General features: G+C 34.6%; 2 protein-coding genes across 7 annotated transcripts; both read left to right on the plus strand.

The window, feature by feature from the left end:
• The first annotated feature begins 7784 nt into the window (after positions 1–7784).
• Positions 7785–12845, plus strand: LOC107630232 (proton pump-interactor 1). 6 transcript variants are annotated; one of them, XM_016333319.3, is made up of 8 exons: positions 7785–8009; positions 8833–9246; positions 10100–10288; positions 10387–10566; positions 10677–10871; positions 11111–11209; positions 11354–11857; positions 12345–12845. In XM_016333319.3, the coding sequence occupies exons 2-8, from the start codon at positions 8869–8871 to the stop codon at positions 12654–12656; spliced, it is 1857 nt and encodes a 618-aa protein (XP_016188805.1). In that variant the 5' UTR covers positions 7785–8009; positions 8833–8868; the 3' UTR covers positions 12657–12845. The 6 variants fall into 6 exon arrangements, with proteins under 6 accessions (XP_016188805.1, XP_016188806.1, XP_088364446.1 ...); XM_016333320.3 differs by having other exon boundaries at positions 7787–7922; XM_088508320.1 differs by having other exon boundaries at positions 7849–7904.
• Positions 12846–15687: 2842 nt separating this feature from the next.
• LOC148570232 (putative lipid-transfer protein DIR1) lies at positions 15688–16330 on the plus strand. Its single transcript, XM_088508981.1, has one exon. It carries the CDS (start codon positions 15786–15788, stop codon positions 16098–16100), a length of 315 nt encoding a protein of 104 aa, XP_088365107.1. The 5' UTR covers positions 15688–15785; the 3' UTR covers positions 16101–16330.
• Positions 16331–19844: the final 3514 nt, after the last annotated feature.

Genomic DNA, 19844 nt, shown 5'->3' on the forward strand with positions numbered 1-19844 from the left:
ATGGTAAAAATCATGTAAGTGATGATGATGGGTGAGTCCAAGTCAACTGTAAAAATATGCAAAAGGTTAACCATATTTCAAATGTTGGGCTCTCACCAAATAAGGCCAACGTGACAAGAAGACTAGGCGAACAATCTTCTAATCACGGGCCTGGTGTCAAGTCCACAGGTACACCTCTATAATAAAAAAAACCACCCTTGTGAACAATTCCAAAGAGAAGAAAGAAGGGCATGCCGTGCTGCACAAAACACCAACTGCTAGCTGATGCATCCGCATCTTTAGTAGTTTTTTCTTCTTAATTTTAGTCCATAAACTAATGATTCTTGTTATTTTAAGTAATCAATTCATAGTTTAGTGTATATTACTTTGAGTGTGTGAATTTCTTTTGTTACAGGAGAATCTTGAAAGAAATCAAGTAAAGACAAGAAGGAAGAAGAGCAAACAATAGCAACAAGCAAGACAAGGATGGAATGAGCTAAACAAGAGAAGTTTCTGGACAAAGGAGTTTGTGTACATCACAAAGAGCTCCTAAGACAACTAGCCTCCAAACCCACTCCCAGGGGCTACCTTCCTTGCATGCGCCTCATGCCACTCCTCATGTGCCTCATGCCTCACCACCATGCGCTTCACGCAAGCCCCAACCTCCCCTCCAAGGGTTGCCCTCCATGCCTGTACCTCACGCATGAGTTGATGCGCTTCATGCAGCCACCATGTGCCTCACATAGCTGTCCATGCACCTCACGTAGCTTCACAGAAGCCTCCAATTCCTCCTCTTTTGGGCTTACGCTTCATGCCTCCAACCTTGCACCTTACGCACCAAATTGGGCCACTTCCAGGGCTTGTGATTCCTTGCCAAATCCCCCTAGTTGTTTTGGAATTCATAGTTTTTTTTTCAACACACCATGAGCAACTAATCTCCTTTGTTAAGGTTAGGAGCTCTGTTAATCTTTTTATGAATTATTAATCTAAGTGTCTTACTTTATTTGAGGTTCATGCTTTGATCTATTTTATGATTGAGTTTTTGTTCTTCATTCCTAAAGATTTAGAATGGTTGGAAAATATTCTAACTCCATTTTAGATTCTAAATATTATTTTGAAAAAAGTAATATTAGAATTAGCTTGAAAACTCTTTCTCACTACTTTTTAATATAACTAGGAATAGTGTTTCAAAGAGTGTGCGACACTTTGTGATTTTTAATCTCTCTAGTTTAAATAAGTGACATAAGTTTGGATTAGAAAACTTTTGGAAATCATTCTTTCTTGTAAGTTTTAATTGTTTAGGAATATTCTTGAATTTTATTTGAAATTAAATCAGGAATTGTGCTTCACCTCTTTTCTTAAATAGTTGACTAAAGAATTAGCGATTAATTAGGTTAAAGAGAAATTGAATTGTCAAGGAATTGGAATTTGATTATTTATGATTTGTCGTGATTGATCCCTACATGCCCCAATTAAATGAACACAAGGATTGTTTTCCTAAAGGGTGAATATCTCTGAAACCTTAACATTATATTCTCCTCATCACTGTTTTCATTCACTCACTGTTTGCTATTTTATTGCCTTTGTTTACACGTTTGCTTTTAATTCCTCACTCATTCCTCTATTTCATAATTTGTCTAATTCGAATAGTCAATTAATCATTGTTGCTTAGTCCTTTAATCCTCGTAGAAATGATAACTCACTTACCGTGATATTACTTGATACGATTTGGTGCACTTATCAAATTGTGATTTTATAAAATTCCGCATCACTAGCTCCAATAATCACGAAAGGAGAATACCAACATCCTTCCAAGGTTCACCTATTGAAGCCGAACTCCATAGAGATGTGGCTGCAGCAACTCAACACACTGTCAAAACAAAGGGTGGTGGATCGAAACTCGGGGACAGAAGATTAGTGGCATGAGTCACTGTCAGCCACATTCCAACTTCTTTCTTGGTGTTCGTATGTATTGCTTAAACATCATAAGTTGGAATGTTAGAGGAGTATTGAATAAGATATCTCGTGTGCATTGCAAGGAGTTGGTAAGAAAATTCCAACCAACCTTTTTTATTCTTCTTGAAACACATGTTAGTTTTGATTCAATGAAGGTTTTCTGCAAAAATTTAGGTTTCTCCTTAGTTGGTATTAAAGAAGCTAATGGATAAAAGGGTGGTATTTGGTTTTTATCTTATAACATAAAATTCTCTTGTAATATTCTCTGAAGTTTTGACCAGTGTTTGACTATAGAGATTAATAGAAGTGGCATAACTTGGGTTTGCAGTACTATATATGGAAGCCCACAACTCCCTTAGAGAGAATTTGTGGAAGCATTTAGTGGATATTTCCTTAAGCATTCAGCATCCATGGGTGGTGCTTGGGAATTTCAATGAAACTGTATCCTCCCTATGGTTGTTTTTATGTTCTATGATGTTTTTAATTCTGTTTGTGTATTGTTTATTACGTTCCATATGTTATTTTTTTTTTAAATTACCCCCCAAAATATGACTATGTCTCTAACGGTGAATCAGGCTCATATGTTATATTTAATAAAAGTTAAAGTTTAAGAGAAGCAAATTGGTGGCACCTTGCCTCTAGTACGATCAGGACGTGCAAGAAGTTAGGTCGTTATATGAATCAAAGGTTCTTAGATTGTGTTTGCGATTCAATTTGAGTTAAAACTGTAGCCTCATAAGGCTCTATGGAAACAATATCCTTTTACACTTATTCTATTAGTGAAATTCTCAGGATACATAAGGACTGGACACAAGCATTTTAGACAAAATAAGTAAATATCACTTGTGTATTTCTTGTGAACACTATCTCTTTTATTTGTAGTTCTTTTTTGAGTAAATGGACAAAAGTACACATGAAAGAGTTTGGAGTAGATAAAAATACACACAAAAAATTATAAATATCAAAGTACTGCCCAAAAATTATTTTCGTTGGACAAAAGTACACCCTGAGTTTTACATATCCACTACCAACATGGCATTGTATCCATCAAAATCAGTCTTTCGAGTGTACTTTTGGTATTTATAAACTTTAGTGTGTACTTTTATTCATGACAAATTCTTTTATGTGTATTTTTGTCTATTTACTCTTTTTTTTATTTTTTATTTAGAAGTATCTGAGTTATATTTGAGATACCTAAAAAATCATTTCAAAAAGTTATCTGAAGTCTCTTAAAACCTCAAAAGATGCTTTTCAAAAGTTCAAAATCTCGGTATATATTTTTTAAAAGAATTTTAAGTAAGTCTACCTTTTGAAAAGCTTCTTAAATTTTTATTTCAGATAAAAGATTTTAAAGCACGATTCAACCTCTTTCTTATGCACATTTTATAACTTCTAGTTAATCGTATAATTAATGTAGAGTAACATGGATGTCTTTAAAAGCGACAAAGACAACAAATCTAATCACATTGTAGGGGTAATCAAAAGACGAATAAGGGTCCAATAAATAGTTACTTTACAAACTAGTGCATTGTCACTCACAACTAGCACCATATTTGAAACATCAATTTTTATGATCACTTTTCTCATTCTCTTTGCAACATAATTTTTTACCTTGTTCTCATCTGAATAATCTACAGGTTTTAAAAACATAAGCCCACTTTCAGGGACACTATAAATTAAGAAGATTCTTTCTTTAAAAATCATACTATCTATTACTTACAATGCTCACTCGTTTTTTATTCTATGCATTTTTAGTAGACTCTAACACTTTTTTCATGCGTTGCTTTTCTTTCACAAGTACCTAGCAGAAACATAACCAACAATATAATTAGTGGCAACATAAGAGAAAATTTTGACAAAATAAAAACTTCTTGCTAGATAAAAAAGTAACTCAGATAAAAAAAATATTCTAACAATATGTAAATCTAGAGTCTCCCTTGCATTCATATTAAAGTATTCACTAAAAGTTTGAGTTAATAGTCAAAATCGTCCCTAAAAGATACCCCGATCTCCATTTTCGTCCCCAAAAGATAAATTTAATCAAAATTGTCCTCGAAAGATTTAAAATTAATCACGTTAGTCCTTCCGCCTATTCTGTCACTAACAACGTTAATTTTGCTGACGTGGCACGTTAGTTTTTTTTTTGTCATGGGCTGTTAAGCCTAAGAAACAGAAACAGAACCCTAACTACCCAGAACCCCGACCCACCCGTACCCGCCCCGAAAATTTCTCCTCAACCCATCTGAGTAGCTTCGAGCCTCCATTCCCGTCCTGCTGCAATACAACTCCCACAATGGTGGTTCTTCAAGCTTCACGCTGTGCACTGTCTCCAGTAACCACCGTCGTCGTTGCCGGATGTTGCAGAGATACCACGCCTTGCCTGAATGTCAACTTTCGCCACCTATCAAGCGTCTTAGAGCCCCTGCTCCACTGCTGCTGCCACCGCCGCATCAATGGTATAGTGCTCGCTTTCCACCCCCAATCTAATTCGGTTAGCTGCATCACAAAGCACTACTTGTGGAATGCGGTCGTCGTTGCTCCAAGGAGGATGACTTCAAACTTCCGCCATCATCATCGTCTTCTGAACGATATGCCCGTTCGGTCTCCGCCCCTAATCTGAGCTTCCTCGGATGTATGCTCCTCTGTTTGTGGCTCCTGACGTCATCTGTTGCTGTAGGTTCTGTTGACGCTGCTCGATCCTTGCTCCTCGACGACTCTCGACATTGCGTCCGATCACTACCCTGAGTTCAGGGGGCGGGTTAATCATCCAGGATTGCTCCAGCGCTCTACCGAGTTAATTGACGTCAATCTATTTCCCTCCCTTGACGTCCAAGTGAACCCGAACCTGTTATCCTCCCCTGCTAACTGTAGGATGTCCAACAATATTGGATCAATGTCCTCAACCCTGCTCTTCGATTTCAAATTCTGCATTAGAGGTAAGCTATCTAACTTAATAAGCACTTTCTGTAGCCCCAAATTGTTTGCAAGTATCATGGTGTTCCTAATTGTTTCTGCCTCTGCTGCTAGGCTAGAGATTGCTCTAAATTTGGATGCTGACCCAACCTAAACACTCAGAGAGAGAGAGAGAGAGAGAGAGAGAGAGAGAGAGAGAGAGAGAGAGAGAGAGAGAGAGAGAGAGAGAGAGAGAGAGAGAGAGAGGGTCAGTTTGGGGTTTGGGTTTGGGTATGGAAATAAATACTGATGGGAGCTGATGCGAAGGCGCCGATGTAGGTGACGGTGGGAAAAACGACATCGACGGGGAGCCAGCAACTGTTGGAACTGGCATGGAGGTTGAGATGTGTAGGGGAGAAGGAGAGTCTGTGATCTCCGGGTCGGGTCGTTGGATTGGGACTCCAATTTTCTAATGGTTTGAACCTTGACAAATAAAACAAAACTCACATGCCACGTCAGTAAAATTAACGTTGTTAGTGACAGAATAGACGAAAAGACTAACGTGATTAATTTTAAATCTTTCGAGGACGATTTTAATTAAATTTATATTTTAAAAACAAAAATAGAGATCGAAATATTTTCAAGAATGATTTTGACTATTAATTCCTAAAAGTTTAGTAACTTTTCTTTTTCTCGAATCAAATTCACTTATATTTATATTAATAGATAAGGGTGGAATTACTTTTACCTTTTTTTATTTTTATAAAATAATATACTTTTACGGTTAAATTTCTAAAGTTCTTCAAGTTTTAAAAATAAGGTTTTTGTACAAGTCTAATTCTTTTCCAAAAAATCTTTAATAAATATACTTTTATTTTAGTGTAAGAATCATTATACAAAACATAAAATCTTCAATAAATATATTTTTATTTTAGTGTAAGAATCATTATATGAAACATTGTAATATTTACATTCAAACTCAAGATTTCCACGGCTTTTAATTTTATCTTTTTTTATTATATTTTTTCATAGGAGATTATCTTTACTTTTTCATTATCATGTTGATCACTAGCATAGCTTATCTTTCATAATCCTATAATAATTTAAAAAAATTTCTATGGGAGAAATTAATATCACAAATGAGGAGTAGAAGCAATTATCAACAAAATAAAATGTGTGCTGACTATTTATTTGGGTGAGAACAACAACACAAGAAAAGACTTCAATAAACAAAATCGCCACCAGCAAATTATCACCATATCTAAAAGTAAAGGTCTAGTTAGTCAAAGTATTTATTATAAGGACGCAAAACTTGGGAATAGCTACAATGTCACAATGACCCAGTTGATGCTTGTTGCAGAGGAGCAATGCCAATACCTAGGATTAGTGACGTCATTTGGATGGAATCATGCCTTCAATCATGGTTGTAAAGGCGCCACAGGTGATGAAAAAGTGCCATCGATCAAAGTTCTTAGGTTTGGAGGTGAAATAGAAGAAGGACGTGGAAGTTATGTTCGTGTTGAGCAAGTAAAAGGAATTTTAAGTTTTGTAAAATTAGACAAAAAATTAAGCCTAATACATTGTGTTTGATAAATATTTTTGTTTTTTTTTGGATAAGACACTTCTAAATAGAAAGTCATAGGTGTCAAACGAGTGTCTTTGTATGTGTAATTTGTCTAATACACTAAAATAATTTAAAACGTGTTTCTGCTTTCTAAAATAAAAGTAGATATTATGTAAAAAAAATACATAAAAAATTTAAGAAATATTTATATTCTATTTTAACTAAATCCTTCTAAAATTTGAATATACCATCTTTTAATAAAAAAAAAAAAAAACCATATACCATTTTGAATAACTTACATTTTAAAAGCATAATAACGTACTGAAAAATAATATGTATTTAATATTTTAATAATTTAATTAAATATATTTTTTTGCTGCTGTTAAATATATTCTTTAAAATATATATTAGCAAAGATTCATATATTATTTAATGAATACTATAGAAAATTTTAAGAACAAAAAAAGAGTGTATCTAATCCATTTTGGGTTGACTCTAATATTGATAAGTAGTTTAAAAAAATTAATCGAGAAGATTAGAAAAATAATAAAATAAGAAATGAATTATTTTTTACTTTTTATCATATAAGTCTTATTATTTTATGCTATTTTGATCCAAAAATAATTAAGTGTTTATTTGGGTGCTATTATCTTAATAAAAAAAATTATTTTTCAATGAAAATATATCTTTTTTTAATTATTTTTTAACGTGTTTAACAAATTTCTAGTAGTAAAAATAAAAATATAGAAAAAAAATCTTTTTTGAGAAGCTATAATTTACATATTTTTTAAAATATTTTTTTCTTAAAAATAAATTTTTTACATAATAAATAAATAAAAATATATTTTTATATTATTATATCTAAACATAATTGATAGATAAAAAAATCTTTTTGTATAAAATATCTAAACATAAAATTACTTTTACTTTTTCATAAGATTTAAAAAAAAATAATTTAAAAAAAATATTTTCTTAAAAAACTCATCCAAATAAATTCTAAAATAGTATTAAAAGAACAGAAATCTAATTTTTTTTATTTTATTAAAATTTTCACTTTAAAAGAATTTTATTAAATAATAATTCATTGTCAAAAAAAAAAAAGAACAGTTCTCTTCTCAATTTCCTATGTCATGGAGCAAAACCATGAAAGTGATAAAAACGTACAGATTCCCCCCCCCCCCCCTTCTTCTGGAATTACCTGAATAGGATAAAAATGGATTGTTTAAAATAAATAAAGGATTAAAAATATTAAAACAACCGTAAACAATAAATAGTGTAAAGAGAAAAACGGAAGTCCAACCTTTTCACTGTCGTGTAGAATTTAAGATAGCGAAATCCACTGCTGAACCGAACAAAAATTATATTTTAAAAAGAAAAAAACACACATTTTGTTGACAGAAATAGCGGCAGTGTATATTGCATATATTTAGGCTTTCTCTCTCTAACATCGGTTTGGATTAAGTCTTTCACATTTGGAGAGAGATCTGACTACTTTGAAGTTTGGATTTTGGAGGTCTTCTCTGTGAAAACGGTTTTTCTTCTCTCTGTCGCTTTCGTTAGGGTTATTTAGCAAATATTTTTGGTGCTTAAGCTTATATCTCACTCCATCACCACACTGGTATGTTTCATCGTTGTAGCTCCCTTTTATTATTACTCGTCTCAAATTTTCATTTTCTGAAGCTGTTGTGTCCAAAGATTGTGCCTTTTCTGGGGCGTATCAGGTGTGGTGGTGTGATCATTCATGGTACACTGATCATGCGCTTTTGTTTTTGTGTTTTTTATTCTAGTAATTTTCTCGTTTATCTTTGGGTTGCATTTTTGCATGCTTGGTTTTGTTCATAGAACGAGGTCTTATCTTTGCTTAAACATTTAAAATTGAACATTTTCTCTTGGTTAATTATTTTGCATGTTTGAGATTGTGATGATTCTATGTTGATTCCTTTGTTTATTTTGACATGCACCGTTGAAATTTAATTGCTGCTGATCAAGTTGATAGAACTGTTGTGTTTTTCCACTGAATGAGGTGTTCATCGTTCATTTAAGGCTTGCCCTGCTTTTTTTTTTAATTTTCCCCTAAAAAAAGAATAATTTGTAGTTATGATCAAGAATTGTAAAATTCTTCGTTTTGGTTGATGGGTTTTGCGTATCTGCTCATTAGGCCTGTGGATCAAACAGTTGAATACTTGGATTATTCATGATTTTCAATATGAATAATGCTATACACCCAGTCTTTTTGTTAACCAAGTCTTTTTGTTAATTAAGTCCAACCAAGTTGGTTTAACATAACAATTAGTTGACTAGCATTATTCCAAGTCTTATTGTTTAACTTGGTTAGACTTAGTTCATAAAAAGACTTGGATGTGTAACATTATCCTTTGAATATTCCGTATATTCATCAGTTTTTTTTTTTAATTTATTTTATTTATTCTTTATCGAATCAGGTTCTTTGTGTTTTGTGAGGCTATCCTGTAGTTGACATGGTAGTTGAGGTCACGGGATTTGAGGTGGTTCAAGGGCAAGTGGCAAACGGCGCAGCCGAACAAGACAAATCTGTGTCGGGTGACAAGGAACATGGGAAATTGGTTCAAAATTCAGTAGTTGCTGACCCCGTAAAATTAGGGTCCAATGGAGATGAATATGCTAAAGTTCGGGGGAATGGTGCTTTAGATTCCAGTGTCCCAGAAGGCGCAGTTGAAGATTGGCCTGCGCCTAAGATGATACACTCTTTTTATTTTGCAAGGTGTCGGCCTTACGATGATCCCAACATTAAATCCAAAGTTGATAAGCTTGACAAGGAGATAAACCAGAAAAATCAACAACGGATTAAGCTGACCGATACTCTAAGGGTGAAGCGGGTGAGTCAAGAATGCTTTCGTCATGGTTGCGTGATAAGATTTGTGTCGGGCTCTTTTGTCCTTTTTATTTTAATTTGTTTACTCGTGTCTCTCGGTTGTCCGATTATGATTAAAGCTTTTATGATGTTGAATCTACATTTATGTCATTCTATCGAATGATGACTTGTAGTATCGGGATTTTTAAAGACCACAGCATGAGTAACTATTCACCACATCACTGTTGACCGAATTAATTTGAATCCAGGATCACTACAGGGAAAAAATGGATACGATTTTGTAATTTGACGACTGAAAAACAAACTACTTTGGGAAAAAAGGACTAACCTAAAATATACAAGTTTTGATTTGAAACTTAATTAGCACTTTATGGGCGGTTTCTCTGGTACATTTGTTATCTAACCTAATTAGTGCATGATATTTATTTATCCCTACCTGACTTGTATATTCAACTGAGTTGAATACTTGAATTGTTAGAATATAGTACCCTCATAAAAACAAAGGCTATTGGTGGAATCTCCTTTACTATATGGTAGCGGTACTGATTCACAGACGTTTATAGTAAAAATGATATTCCAAGCTATTGATTCTATCAATTTCCGTTGATAAAAAGATTTCATTGTTTACTCTAAATACTTGCTAGGTTTATCAACAGGAGTTAATGAGTGTGAAAGCTGCATTTGTTAAAATAAGTTCTTGTTTGGAAGTTTATCTGACATAAGTGAAAATTCATGGTGATTTCGTACCACATCAATGGGCTGTTCATTCATGAATGTTTTATGTTTTTGTTGATAAGGCATTGTAGGTCTGTCACGATTTACATCTAAATATAATTGTATATTTGGTATTTGTGCAGTCCGAACGGGCAGAGTTGATTACTCAGGTTAAGTCCCTACGGGATGAAAACAAGCAATTTCAGAGTATTGTGGATGAAAAAATAAAAGAGATTGAACCTCTGCAGCAGGCGCTTGGCAAGCTGCGTACTGCTAACAATGGAGGTCGAGGTGGAGGATTATGCTCATCTGAGGAGGAACTGAATGATATTGTTTGTTACAAGTCCATGTTCTTTTCAATGCATATTGGATCAGTTCTTTCTATTGTAATTAATCCTAGTATAATGCTGTATATGTTTTGATGATGCAGATATATAGCTTGAAATACCGCATGCAACACGAAAGCATTCCGTTAACCGAGGAGAAACAAATCCTTAGAGAAATCAAACAGCTTGAGGGGACAAGGGAGAAAGTTATTGCCAATGCTGCCATGAGGGCCAAAGTACAAGATTCTCTTGGGCAGAAAGAAGTCATACAGGATCAGGTTAAGGTGAGAGAGTTTTGTTTTCATTTCTCTATAGAACATCTTGTTTTGTAGATTGTTATAAATTTGTAATTGTCTTATTGGAACAGTTCTTTAGCTATTAGTTTCAATTGCAGCTTATAGGTGGGGACTTAGATGGTGCCAAGAAAGAGAGACAAGCAATTCGGTCCAAAATCAAGCAACTTGATGATTCAGTGAAAGCCATAGACAAGGATATCCAATCTTTGCAGGAAGAACTAGCAGATGTTACTCAGAAGAGGGAGAAGGCTTATGAGAGTATTCAGCAACTAAGAAAACAGCGGGATGAAGGGGTATGTTATCCCTTTGTGTGATTCTTCTTGTGGTATTAATATGTATCCTTATCTTGACTCGTAAAATAATTGCCATCCTCTTTGCTGTTCCTTCATTAGGGTGTCTGGGCATGCTATTAGACAGTTTTTTATTCATTTTCTGTTCCCAAACTTTGTTATCTTTTACAATTTCTTTGATGTTGAACTGCTGGATACTTTCTGCGTTTTAACTTACTAATATTTATTTATTTATTTTACAGAACTCTTATTTCTTCAAAAGTCGTGCAATTCTGAACAAAGCACGGGAGCTTGCTGCAAAGAAAGATCTCAGTGCTATTGAGGAACTTGCACAAACAGAGGTTTGTCTGCAAAGTATTAATTCTTCGGAGCACCATCTGATATTAATAATGGGATTGCACTTTAACTTTCTGATAATTTTTTTTCCTTCTTTGATGACTTTGATGATTGACGGTTGTGATGTCATTTTTTCCCCTGGTTACTAGATCGAGAAATTTATGTCGCTTTGGAGCAGTGACAAAGCTTTTAGGGATGACTATGAGAAACGACTTCTGCCATCGTTGGATATGCGGCAATTGAGTAGGGATGGACGGATGAGGAACCCAGATGAAAACCCACTGCTGGAGGAACCTAAAGCTGCTGATACTGATGCAAAAATGAGCTTAAAGCAGCCAAAAGAGGAGCCGAAGGCTTCTCCACATGAAACACTGCCCACACAGAAGGTTCAGAAAGAAACCAAGAACAAAGCTAGAGATTTGAAATCTAATCCGGACGGTAAGGGTTTAGATTATGCTGATGAATATGAATTTGAAATACCACAAAAGGAGAACAAAGAGCCTGCAATTGATCCCGCAAAGTTGAAAGAAATTAAAAGGGAAGAGGAAATTGCAAAAGCAAAGCAGGCCTTGGAAAGGAAGAGGAAGTTAGCAGAGAAAGCTGCAGCCAAAGCAGCAGCCAGAGCACAAAAGGAAGCTGAAAAGAAGCTTAAGGTGATGATTGATCTAATTCCTTTGTTTTTTCTAATATAAATGCTTGATAACTAGTTTTAATGCTACTTTGCAAAACCGAGTTAATCAGAAATAAACTCTTTATTAAACATTTCTCAGTCAAATGAAACTTTAACAAAGGACTCCTTTGGATGAGTTTCTCAAAAAGATCTTTTTCAACGAGATATTTTCGTATAAGATCTTTTGATGAAGTAAAGATTTTTTTTTTTTTTACTTTTATTTTCTTTTATAAGATTCTTTTCCTAGTACGTATTTGGTTTTTGTTTCATTTTCTATTTTCTATTTTTAGTGTTTCCTGTTTCCTATATTTTGTAAAGAAAAAAGTGAAAACAGAATTAGATATTTTATCAAGAGTTTATTTAAATTCAAGTAGTCAGATGTTACAATCTTGCTTATGAATAAGATTCTTATGATTCATGAATATACAATTTTGTATTAAAATATGAAAATCGCACTTGATTTACTGTAGGATCGTGAGAAGAAAGCAAAGAAGGGAGCTGGGGGCTCATCAACTCTTCCCAATCTTGAGGGACCTGCAGATGAAGTGGCTGAGGCTACAGTGCAGGAGAAGGTTAATGACAGCGATGAAGGTCTTGTGCCAGTGAAGGAAAAGGTGGCAAAGGAGAGTAGTGCTAGATACAGGAGTAAAACAAAGGTTCCTGAAGCAATTCCAAAAGCGATACTTAAGAGGAAAAGGTCAAATAATTACTGGGCATGGGTTGCAGTTTCTGCTTTGCTAGTTCTGCTCTTCTTGGTGCTTACATACAACCAGCTACCCTGAGAAGCTTAGGCCTAGAAGGAGCCTGTGATCTGGCTTTCTATGTTGGATCAAACTCAACTTGTTTTGCCTTGTTTTCTTTTGATGAGAAGTGGTAAATCACCGTTTCTGACCATAAAATGTTTAGATGTTAACAAAACTAACCATAATATTAATTTAATACTTATGAAAGATAAAATTCGTTTGACAAAATTAACAAATTGTTAACTACGTATTAACTTTGTTAAAAAAGTACCATTGTCTTCCTCCGCATTCTTAAACCTCACCTCCCTCCCTTCCTCCTTGTGAGCTGGGACTTACAAAGCCAATATCCAATAATAGTCTTCACTATCCAGATCCGGGATGCTGTATTCCAATTCATTAAAAAAATGTTTGCATGCCGTTCAGATGTTCTTTTGTTAGGGTTTTGCATATTTTGCTTGATTTTTCAGATATTTCTTTTATGAGAATGTACATAAGAAAGTAAAAAGAAGAAAAAGCATGCCTTAGAGCATTTTTAATATAATGTATTAATGTTAGTTCTAATTTTAATTTTATTTTGAGTTTTATAACTTAAAGGTAAATTCTATCGCACCGCTATAAGACCGGCTATGCTGTATGGTACGGAGTGTTGGGCGGCTAAAGGGGAGCACGAACATAAGTTGAGTGTGGCTGAGATGAAGATGTTGAGATGGATGAGTGGTCATACGCGATTGGATAAAATAAGGAATGAAGATATAAGGGAGAAAGTTGGAGTAGCACCCATTGTGGAAAAGATGGTTGAATCGCGTCTCAGGTGGTTTGGACATGTGGGAAGAAGACCGATAGAACATCCAGTCAGGAGGGTGGATGAGATGGAAGATGGACAAAGGGCGAAAGGCAGAGGAAGACCTAAGAAGACCATCCATGAGGTGGTCAAACGAGATCTACATGTAAACGGTCTTTCTATAGACATGATACATGACAGAGCACAATGGCGTCGTTTGATTCATGTAGCCGACCCCACTTAGTGGGACAAGGCTTTGTTGTTGTTGTTGTTTGGATTATATTTTATAAATAGTGATTTAAAATTAAAAATAAAATTTACTTATCCAATGTTTTGTTTTAGTCATTTAAAATTTTATATTTTTTTTATTATTTCATCAACATAATTATATAAGTGATAATTTTATTGATTTTTTATTAAAATAATACTGTTTTTAAAATGATATTAATTTTAATATAAATTTTAATTTTAAATTAATTCACTTTTTAAAAATATTAAAAGTGATATTCTAAAAATATCACTTAAGCGGCATTATTGCAATTAAGGGAAATGAATGAATGATATATTAGAAGTTTGAGAGAGATGAATGAAAAGGAGTGAGGATGCGGAAATCGTGTATGTTATGCCAAAGAGAGTGAAAGCAATGCGTATGAGTCGGCACGAAAATCTGAATAAAATGGGCAATGCTATTGCTAGGAGACAATGACTTAAGGTATTTTTGTGTTAGTTTTGGATTGAATTTTTATTATTTTTAAAATATTTTTGAAATAAAATATTGATTAATGTTGGGACTCATCTTTTTCGTTATGGAAAATACATTGGTGAAGTGGATTAAAATGAATGTATGGACAAAATTTTCACTGTTATAGTGTCACTCCAAAACATAGCCCGTGTTTTACTTTTTATTTTTTTATTTTTTTTGTTCAACATATAAAACAAACTCAGGGTGCGTTTTGTTTGTTGGAAGCTTTTTAAATTTTCTTTTTATTCATTGAAGTCCAAACACAGCCTATATTTAGTGATTAGCATTTTTTTTATTTTTTTTGGACATAACAAAACGCAGGATGCATTTTCTTTTTTGCACCAGCTTTATTTTTGGAAGACTGAAAATGCGGATTGCGTTTTGAAGATGTCAGGTTTATTTTTGGAAAACATAAAAAATAGGTTGCGTTTTGTACAAAAAAATATTTTATTCGAGAATCCTCCCTATAAATACGAAGTAATACTCGTTCAAAATGTCTCACTCCATTTCTACTCCTATTCTTCTTATTTGCACATTTGTGATAGTTTAAAATTTTTTTGGCAGTAGGTTGTGTTAAAAAATCGGATTAGGTGAGGTTGAAATTATGGAAAGTTGTAAATTTGCGAATGTATTATAACGGTTCGATTATACCAAACACACATGGAGTGACTTTTGTTTGTGAATGTCCGTATCATTCGCTATTCCATGTATCATGAGTTTTGTAGAGTTGCAAAATGGGTTTTGTAATAACATTCAAAGCCACATTTCGAAAAGGGTGAGCAACATTTTATATAGGAATCATGTACAAGTATTTGGTAGGTTGATACAATTTCAAATGATGCCCTTCACTAATGATGGCAATATGCAGCAGATATTATGTATTTATCAACAAACCCGATTTCACGTGCCGATGATAGAGCTGTACGTTGAGTTCGAATAGCAGTCGGGGTTGGGCGCGGTTGGGGAGGAGGTCAATGTTGATGAGCTCGGGAATATAGATTGGGAAGAAGATAATAATGACAGTGAAGAGGAGTTCGAAGCCAACTATAAAATCGATGATGAAAACGATAACGGAGACTTGATAGACAATTTGGCGGTACAAAATGAAGCGGATGCAATTGTAAGTCAGCACCCGTTTGGCGAGAAGATAGTGAGTTTAGTGTCGGTTAATAGTTTAAACGTGTTGAAACCCAGCAAACATATTTAAATCAATTTGTCTGATCCAATTTTGACAAAAATAATACCATTTAATTAATTATATATATTAAATTTTAATTAATAAAAAACATTTAAAAAAAAATTTTAAACATCTGTATGCGAATGGCGCTTTTTTTTTTAAGTTAGTTGCTTGGTGCATATAGAATTTCCTAAATTTTTTCCTGTACATATTGTTACTACGTGTAATTCCATGAACTACAAAATCAAACCACTTTACGTACGAAGTGACAACATACAGAAACAAGAATCCGACCACCCCGTGACCTTAAGGTCCCGCCAAACCATTTATTCACGGGTCCATAAATGTGAGGCTACGAAGTTCCGATCCTCTCCTCTTTAAATAACAATACCCACAGTTTTCACTTTCACGCTTGTTCATCAATAGTTACTGGCCATCACCATCGGCATTTCATTTCATTGAGCAAAAATGGATGGCAGTTGGGTCGCACTGCGATTAATGGTGGTGGCGGCAGTACTGATGACCGCAAATATTACGAAAGGTTCAAGTGGTATTAATGTATGTAATATGAGTGAGGATGGGTTGATGGCTTGCAAGCCATCGGTGACTCAGCCAAACCCAACTGATCCAACAACAGAATGCTGCAACGCTGTTAGTAATGCAGATTTGCAATGCCTTTGCTCTTACAAGAACTCAGTAGAGCTGCCCTTTCTTGGGATTGATCCAGATCTTGCTATTTCACTTCCCGCCAAGTGCAATCTCCAAACTCCTGTTGGTTGCTAAGCTTCTATGATATAATGTGTGTACTTTTTTTCCCCTGCTGCCTATATATGTCATTATGTCCTTATGTAGACGCAATTAAGGCATCAATTGTACTGCATCTACTATCTACTTTTTATCTATGCCATAATGTACTTGAATGCTCAAGAACTGAATTTGTTTGTATGATTGATGAGTTAGGAATTGAAGTTCATAAAGGCCACCCTTCCATTGAAGATAATTTTATTTCATGAGACTTGACTTTTATTTCCTTCATTTTTTTTTGTATATTATATATGTTTTCCAATAACACAATTAATGACGTGTTATATATTCAATCGAGTTGTTTAGTATATCTAAGAAGAGGAGTGTTAGGACCAGTAAGTTTTGTGATTTGTAGTCATCATTGATATTTTTAATAGCGTAAGATTTCATCCAATGGTGTGAGATTACTCTTCTTTTGCTGGTTAAGTGCTGGCCAGATTTTAATAAAAATGCTGACCCCCTAGACTTTCTGTAACACCATAATTACCCTAAACCTTACCTCGTGCCATAAAGCAAAGGTTAATCAGAGGTCACGACAATCCTTATACATAAATATATATATAGAAGGAATAATAATTTTAGAAGCCTGATGAAGAAATAATAAGTTCGAAAACAGAATTTCAAAAGCGCGAAACGTTCACACGAAGCTACAAACTTAAGGCACAAAATATATATACAAGATAATCAAAATGTATATAGATATATAAGTAGAATAGTCATAAGGTACTAGCTCCAGCCGCGGAGTTTAGGCCGACTAGTGTTATACAGACATACAGAATTTTAAAAGTAAAATAGCTTATACAAAATTTCTCTCAAATTAAGCCTCTAGGGCAAATATAAATACAAAAGTGAGAGAAACTAATCCAAAATAACCAAAAGATTCCAAAACATGAAAAAGGTCCTCCGCTTTGTCACCATCAAGCAACTCACCAAGGTGTATTGCGACTTGCATCTGAAAAACAACAACAAAGTATAAAATGAGAATCGAAGGTTCTCAGTATGGTAACAGTATCCAATAATATAAGATATAAGACCCCGAGACGCCAAAGACAATCCTAGAGCTTCATGTCAATCATAAGATTCAACTTAAAGCATAACTAAAATTAAAACCATAACTTTAAATCCTTTATGAAAACGGGGTAACTATCTTAAGGAATTTCTAACTATCAGTTCACCGCTGTCCCACAACCTTCACCAGCCTAACCGCCATGCGATTCCATCGCCACTGCCTTCCGAACCTCCTCAATCCTAATAGAAAACTCAAGTAATAACAATGCAAGTAAAGTACAAGTATAGCATGTATATCAAGAATTTCAAGAAGCAAATAATCATATTATACAATTAGGCAAGCAATTCAAGTCGGCAAAGCAAGCAAACAGATAGAAAATGCACATGATGAATGCCTGTCCTATTTGGTTGTGATATCACATCGTCGGTTCAACTGCCAACCCGACACATTCCCATGGGAACGTCACCTTTCGGTCTCAGAATGAGAACCCCCGAGATATTGTGCCCGGAACACAGTCCAGGATATAGTGCCTGTACACTCTAGTAATTCCGAAAGGATGCGAGTATGATACTCTTGCCACAGACCTCACATCTCACCGTAAGCGGAATAAACCAACCGTTCTTACGCCGCCACCGCGACCTCGACAAGCGGGATTAACCAACCGTCCTTGCCAGGCGCATAGCGTCTCAACAATCTCAATATGAAATAATATAGCAATAGTTTTTATAAATCATTTTTCAGTACATCAGTAATCCATTATTCCACTCTGAGTCCTTGACTCATCTCAAAAATCATCAATTCATAACTTCCATAACTCATTACCTCAATCCTCATTACAGTACTCCGCCATCTCACTCAACAAATCTTTCCTCAATACTCCAGAAACCTAAGCCTCCGTCTTCTAAATTCATGTAAAATTTACCTATTTAAGTCACTAATTCTCCTCTATTAGTTATTAGGCCTAACTACAAGATATTACTCTTAAACTGCAATTTAAGGAAGTTTGTAAAGTTGGAGAACCTTTGAAACTAGAAAAAATCATGTTTCAACAAAACAGGGGTCTCACGTACGCAAGCTTCTGCCTCGCATACGCATGCTGTTGAAAAAGGTGGTTGCGTACGCAACCCCCTGCTCGCGTATGCCAGATACCCAACCCGAATGGGTTGCTCGCGTCACGTACATTATGTCGCGTACGCGAGATGTCCAACTCGAAGGGTTTGGTCGTGTCGCGTGCACTAGGTCGCGTACGCGACCCTCACCAGACTCAAAAAGATTTCAAAGTTGCAGAATTTACTTTTTGACACCAAACTTTAAACAGTCATAACTCCCTCTACAAAAACCCATTTTCATCAAATTTTATATCAATTTAAATATCTCAAAACAACCTTTAATTTAAAATAAATTTAAACCAATTTCAAAATTGAGGCTCAAGTTATGATCCATCAAAATTCAATAAAACAGGGTTTTCACAAAATCAACAAGGTTCTTAAATTTTCCAAACTCCTAACCAAAACCATTTTACAAACATTCTATTGCACATCAATCCTTACCATTCAGGTCCACAATCACAATCATATGTTTTCCCACTTACCAATTGACCTTCTCCATCAATTTAACCCTATTTCAATCAATTTTTTCAACATAATTCAACAAACTCTACAAGTTCTAAATCAAGATTTCAACCTCCCCAATCTCACAGAATTTAACTCTTCACCAACATAATTCATCACATCTCATTATATTTCACATAGTTATCATCATTCATTCCAACATCAACAATTATCATCATAATTTATCAAAGTCACCACAAGCATCAATAATCATAATAATCAACTATCAACCAGTCAAACCTATCCTAGTCCACTAGCCTAAGTGTCCAGAAATATTATAAATTACATAGAGAAAACTGAAACCATACCTTGGCCCATTCTTAATATGTGTAAAACACCAAATTTGAGCCCAAACAAGCTTCCAATCACAAGAGTTAGCTCCCAGGGTTCCAATTCCACAAACTCAACTTCCAATTTAATTTTTACACCAACAATATTTAGTTTAAACCACATATATCATTACAATTAATTTCTAAACTCAAAATCTCAAAATTCACAAGAGGGTTAGGGTTCTTACTGTCTCCAAATATTATAGGATCACAACCCAATAATCTTCTCAAGTTAGATTGATTCTAAACACATTAAAACATCAAAATCTCAAAACTCCAAACACTAGATTTTCGAATTTTTGGAAGGAAAGACTGAGAGAAAAAATGAGATTTTATCACCAGTTTCTTGTATGAGTTTTGTAGAGCTCTTCGTGGTGATCGCGTGGTCACAAACAGTGCGTCAATCGGAGCTCCATAACTCAAGTTATGAGCTTGGAAAGTTAGAGGTAAATAGTGTCAACGGAGGGTTTCTCTCCTTCCCATCTCAACTACATATGTTGTGTTTGTGGCTAAGTATGGTTCATTAATGGTGTTATATGTATTGGGCTTGGGCCCAATTTGGATCCAGTCCAACCCGTTAGTGTTTTTGGCCTGTTTGATCCAACGTTGGGCCAAACCTTTAAAATTAGTACCTGGTTTTCAACTTTAATTAATTTTTTAGTTTTTTTACTGTTTTTATTATTCTCACACAGCACCGGACAGATTTAAGCCGGTACTGTCAGTTAATTTACTGGTTCACATTTTTACGCAATTTTCCGCAAAAAATTACATTTTC

The sequence above is a fragment of the Arachis ipaensis genome, chromosome B3 (genome assembly GCF_059453495.1).
Source record: "Arachis ipaensis isolate K30076 ecotype BB chromosome B3, ASM5945349v1, whole genome shotgun sequence".
Lineage (NCBI taxonomy): Eukaryota > Viridiplantae > Streptophyta > Magnoliopsida > Fabales > Fabaceae > Arachis > Arachis ipaensis.

Bases quoted from the DNA above. Each gene is read 5' to 3' on its own strand.
- LOC107630232 (XM_016333319.3), top strand. From the start codon at position 8,869: ATGGTAGTTGAGGTCACGGGATTTGAGGTGGTTCAAGGGCAAGTGGCA. The intron at 10,872-11,110 runs GTATGTTATCCC...TTTATTTTACAG, and splicing joins GAAAACAGCGGGATGAAGGG to AACTCTTATTTCTTCAAAAG. The intron at 11,858-12,344 runs GTGATGATTGAT...GATTTACTGTAG, and splicing joins AAGCTGAAAAGAAGCTTAAG to GATCGTGAGAAGAAAGCAAA.
- LOC148570232 (XM_088508981.1), top strand. From the start codon at position 15,786: ATGGATGGCAGTTGGGTCGCACTGCGATTAATGGTGGTGGCGGCAGTA.